This window comes from Trichomycterus rosablanca, chromosome 13 (assembly GCF_030014385.1).
Source record: "Trichomycterus rosablanca isolate fTriRos1 chromosome 13, fTriRos1.hap1, whole genome shotgun sequence".
NCBI lineage: Eukaryota > Metazoa > Chordata > Actinopteri > Siluriformes > Trichomycteridae > Trichomycterus > Trichomycterus rosablanca.
In genome coordinates, this window is record NC_086000.1 from 10841571 (window position 1) to 10847570 (window position 6000).

The 6000-nt window shown below is 39.3% G+C and overlaps 1 protein-coding gene across 1 annotated transcript in view; it reads right to left on the reverse strand.

Annotated features, from left to right (window-relative positions):
- eml1 (EMAP like 1) overlaps positions 1–5482 on the reverse strand; it is a 60105-nt gene extending 54623 nt beyond the window's left edge. Inside the window, exon 1 of the mRNA XM_063006948.1 lies at positions 5164–5482. Coding sequence (XP_062863018.1) covers positions 5164–5230 — 67 coding nt within the window. The 5' untranslated portion in view covers positions 5231–5482. The remainder of the gene's footprint in view (positions 1–5163) is intronic.
- Between the last annotated feature and the right edge of the window lie 518 nt (positions 5483–6000).

Sequence of the window (6000 nt, forward strand, 5' to 3'; positions counted from 1 at the left end):
ACACATCCAAGACTGCATAAGGCATGACTGCTAATGCAAATAAATTTTCAGGACTTGTAGTCATTACAGTAATGATTGCATGTGTGAATTAAGAGAACTAAAGGAAGATCAGTCATCAGAATAATGTTTAGCACAGAAACGTTTCAATAATTAAAATAATTTTTAAGTCAGAGGTCAAAATTTTAATCTAGATGTCTGAGCATTACTGAATACTATGCCGTGTTAGCGCTAGTAACTCAGCAAAGACAAGTAGAAATGCATTTTATGCATTTAACAGTGTTGTAACTGCTTTTAGTTATGTTTATCTGAATATGGATGCTTATTTTATGGCATAGTAGCAGATTTGCAAAGAGGTGGTTTTTTTTCAAATTGCACACTTAAACAAGCACTGTGTGTGCCAGTTGGTACTCATCGTATAACAATAATCATGGAGGTAATATATCAGGAAAGCCGACTGCTCCTGTTATATAGGGCAGTTGTAGCCTAGCGGGTAAGGTACTGGATAAGTGATTGGAAGGTTGCTTGTTAAAGCCCTAATACTGACAGGTTGTCACTGTTGGGGCCTTCAGCAAACAACCTTCAGTTGCTTAGATTGTATGGTGCCACAGTACTGTAAGTTGCTCTGGATAAAAGTGTCTGTTAAATGCCAAAAATATAAATAGAAAAATACAAATATATCAGTATACTTATTTTATATTTCTATAATTTTACTACGTTTCTAATGTATAGTATTTGCATCCTGCTCTCATCTTAATAGATTGGATTTTTTTTTAAATAAAATCAGAATAAAAACCAAGAACAAACAGCACATTGAATACATCATTTACAAGTAATTTTTCCATGTTGGTTGCACACGTTGTGATTTGCATATTATTTCAATGTTATTTTTGTTAATCACCCATACATTCACCTTACACACGCACAACAAATTAGCTTTCACATACTGCACCAAGTCTCTTGTGGACCTTGTAGATATTATGCTAAATACTGATCTAAACATACACCGATCAGGCATAACATTATGACCACCTTCCTAATATTGTGTTGGTCCCCCACTGTGTATTCTGACACCTTTCTATCAGAACCAGCATTAACTTCTTCAGCAGTTTGAGCTACAGTAGCTTGTCTGTTGGATCGAACCACACGGGCCAGCCTTTGCTCCCCACATGCATCAATGAGCCTTGGTCGCCCATGACCCTGTCGCTGGTTTACCACTGTTCCTTCCTTGGACCACTTTTGATAGATACTGACCACTGCAGTCCGCGAACACCCCACAAGAGCTGCAGTTTTGGAGATGCTCTGACCCATTCGTCTAGCCATCACAATTTGGCCCTTGTCAAACTTGCTCAAATCCTTACGCTCGCCCATTTTTCCTGCTTCTAACACATCACATTTGAGGATAAAATGTTCACTTGCTGCCTAATATATCTTATATACATCTGATATACATCAGTGTTATTCACTTCACCTGTCAGTGGTCATAATGTTATGCCTGGTCGGTGTACATACAGTATCAATTTAGGTATAAAATGAAAAGAGCAACTGAAAAGGATGTTCTATCTTAAAACTTGATATCCAACACTAAGGTATGTATATAGTGGAAAAAAAATTATCGCAACGATTATTCTAAAAAGGAATGCACAAATATAAGACAAGCAAAACCTTGAATGCACTCGTGAATAGTTACCATGTCCACCACATGTAATGAACAACAACCTGTTTTACAGGTAATGCAAGTTTACAGTAAAGCTGTCCTTTAGATCAAGTGTAAACACGACAGACTCACATAACTTCTTAGGACATCATAACACTGCCTTGATAAAACAGGCAATGCAACTCAGTTAATACAAAAGGCTATTAGAGCCATGTATTTACATTGTTCTAAAGGGAAGGAAATACCTAACAGAGCATTATCTTTGTACCTGGAGTCACATGAGATTTATGTAAAGGATTAATGATGTACCTTTACTCATATGGTAATGAGGTAAGCCTGTACTCTTTCTCTCCCCTCTCTCCCTCTCCTCCTCTCTTCTCATTTCTTTCCTCTAATCTTCTCCCTTCCCCCAAAGCCACTACAAGCACCAACAACTACACAGATTGCAAGTGACAGCACAGTCTCCTAGAAGGAAACATAGTCTTGAACAAAAGCCAAGACACTAATAATTCATTCCTGTTCCTGAACTATGTGTATTATTTCAGCTGCCTGTTTTGCATAATGTATTGATTACATTTCACTTTAATACAATGTTGAAAATAGACAAGAAGTTTAAGTGGTTAATAAACTAGACAAATTGTCAAATTAGTGCTTATATATTAATTTAGCTTGCAGCCAAGTTTTTTTTAGGTGAGAGAAAAAAGTAGCTCTCTAACTAGCATGTCCTTTCAAAGTCACATGATACAGAATTTTAAACAACCTGCCCAGTGAAGGAAATCTAGAGGAGAAATGTGGTTTGACTGCTGCTTAATGCAGGTACTTTCATTTCTCAAACACAAAAAAAATCAAAAGGTGAAAAATCAACTGTTAATAGTTGGTGACATGATATGTAAATATTAGGGATGCATCGATACCATTTTTTCCCAACCAAGTACAAGTACATGCATTTTTGTACTTGCCGATACCGATACCAAAACCTATTTAGAATACTGTTTTTTTTTTTTACAAATACACACGTGAGAAGTGACGAGGGCTTTAATGATACCACGTCCAAAAATGCACGTCAACAAGTAGCGAGTGATCAAAGTGTTTGTGCGCTGATGTGATGAAATCAAGGAGGAAAAATAAATGAATCTGAGTGGATTTGGCAACACGAATAGCATGGATTGTTCTGTAGTGAATTGGAGGTTAATAAATATTTTTGCAATGTTGGTGTTTTGTTGTTATGTTTTGTAGAGAATGATCAGGTCAGAAATACTGTAAAACGAGCGTGTGTGCCGGTGTATTCTGATATAAACTATATTATCCCCCTGTCCCACCTGTTTACACTCCTCTCCTGCGTTTCCCCTCACACCGTATCTCATTGGCTGTTCGACGTGTCACTCATTCCCAGTCGCACATCTCAGATCAGATATCTGACGTGCTAGAAAACTCGATCCGGTAGCCGAGCGCCGAGCACCGAGCAAAAATCAGGGCAAAAATCGTGTTGTGTGAACTAGGCATAACGCAGCAACGTGCACTAGGCACACGGTATCGGATGTTTAGTATCGGAGCCTCGTTTGCGAGTATGAGTACGAGTTAATGAGCGCGGTATCGGGCAAATACCCGATACCAGTATCGGTACTCATGCATCTCTAGTAAATATACTGTATATGAGTAAAGATTATGGTTCTGTTTTTAAACAAAGAGCACTGTGTAATCAAATAGCATAAAGCACTCCAAGATTTGCATTTATAGAAATATTATCAACATTGGTGAGGTCATTTTACATCTGTCAAGTCAACTCATTTGCATCACACACATCCATGTACTGTGCTCTATGTAACTATAAATGAATGAAAAGTCTAACTGATGTTTGAGAAATTGTGAAACTGCTGGTAAATGCAATGACATACAGTATATGCTCAATAAAGAAGATCAGGATGTGCATTTTGCATTATATGTGTGTTTTTATTTGGTTACAGGGACAGAAAAAATAATATCTTGTTAAGAAATTAACTGGTAATAATTATTATATTGAAAACAAACCACCCAAACATAACCTGAGATTTCTTGCATGGCCCAGCCTTGCACAATCTCTTCATTTATGGAGGGTTTTCAAGTCTGTATGAACATTGGATCAGCCATAACATTAAAACCACCTTCTACACACATTGTCCATTTTATCTGCTTCACTTACCATATAGAAGTTCTACAATTACTGACTGTAGTCCAACTGTTTCTCTGCATGCTTTGTTATCCCCCTTTCATGCTGTTCTTTAATGGTCAGGACTCTCCCAGGACCACTACAGAGCAGGTATTATTTGGGTGGTGGATCATTCTCAGCACTGCAGTGACACTGATATGGTGGTGTGTTAGTGTGTGCTGTGCTGGTATGAGTGGATAGGACACAACAGCACTGATGGAGTTTTTAAACACCTCACTGTCACTGCTGGACTGAGAATAGTCCACCAACCAAAAATATATCCAGCATACAGCGCCCTGTGGGCAGCGTCCTGTGACCGCTGATGAAAGTCTAGAAGATGACCAACTCAAACAGCAGCAATAGATGAGCGATCGTCTCTGACTTTACATCTACAAGGTGAACCAACTAGGTAGGAGTGTCTAATAGAGTGGACAGTGAGTGGACATGGTATTTAAAAACTCCAGCAGCGCTGCTGTGTCTGATCCACTCATACCAGCACAACACACACTAACACACCACCACCATGTCAGTGTCACTGCAGTGCTGAGAATGATCCACCACCTAAATAATACCTGCTCTGTGGTGGCCCTGTGGTGGTCCTAAGCATTGAAGAACAGGGTGAAAGCAGGCTAAAACAGTATGTAGAGAAACAGATGGACCACAGTCAATAATTGTACAACTTTAAAGTGCTTCTATATGGTAAGTGGAGCTGATAAAATGGTGTAGAAACAAGGAGGTGGTTTTAATGTTATGGTTGATCAGTGTATAGTAAATAACAAAAAGCAAAAGTGGTTAAATATTAGATTTCCCAGACTCCCAGACTAAACAATTCCCAAATAAAAGTGTAGGGTCCCATGATTGTTGATGATTGCTAAGTAAAACTAAAAGCAATAGTTAAGTACGTAGTTGCAACTTTTGATCCTGCATATCTTACTAATCTCATAAAGTACTATAGCCTATTCACAGCACTTCCTTTAGCATTATAGCTGATGTAAGTGATCTAGGTCAGTCAACAACGCTGATCAAGACATAAGCAGATAAGAGACTGCAGACCTCAAACATGCATTAAATGCTTCAACAACATTAACTAAGATACTAAAAGAGCTAGTCCAAAATAAATTTACTTTATACCAAAAAAAGACCCTTATTTGTCAAAGTAATCACTCACTAGTCAACTTTCTCTCTATGTATTGTAACTGATTTGAGTAGAAGAAGCCAGAGCCCATCCAAAACTCCTTCAGTGTTTACTTGAGGCGAGGGAGAGGCTGAAGGCGGGACGCCAAGCTTCAAAAATGAAAGTGTGGAAAGGCAAGATCAAGTTTACCATTACAGAACTGCAGCAGCGAGGATGTGTCATACAGAGAGCTGTAGCTGGAAAAGGAATCCTCCATCCCTCTACCTCCGACCCCTTCCTTCTGTACTGTGTTCCTTTCGCTGACTTGTCACTCCTCTTCTCTATCCACTCACCGTCCAGTCCGCTGGGGTCAGTCTGCCGTGGTCAGTTACCATGACAACCCATTCCATTCAGGATGAGTGTCATGCCAACTCAGTTTCTATCCCACTTGACCTCTTAAAACAGGATGTCAGATTCCCCCAGGACGTGGGAACAAAATATCAAATAAAAAAAAAAAGTCTATGTTGTTGTTCTGTTTCCTGTTTTTTTTTTTCTTTTAAAACTGTATTTTCTTCCAGCCAGCAGCTGTGTGTGGTGTTTAACATCCACCAGAGAAACAGCTTTGAACAGCTTGCGCTCTCAGAGAAGGGTGGATGGGTGTGTGTATGTGTGGAAGAGCGTGTGGGAGTGTTTGTGTAATGTGGACACGCCGCACACTCCAAGTCCTTCCTCAGCCTGGTCTGTCATACCCAATCAGAGCTCAGCTGGGGTGGGTCTTCGCTCTGCTCCCGTCCCCCAGCTTACAGAGCCAGAGAGAGAGAAAGAGCATAAAATAGATTGAACAAGGAATGACTCAGTTATGACATAGCTGCTTTTGGGAAGAGAACTCTCGCTTAAATGAAACAATATGTACTCACTATTCTCTGACTTTACACTGCGTAAGTATGTTTAAAGCTAAACAGGGCACAATTTCGGCTCTAAGGGTAGAATATTTATGCAATGGAAAGCTTCTTTAGTACTACATAAAGCTGATATGTGGCCCAGGGC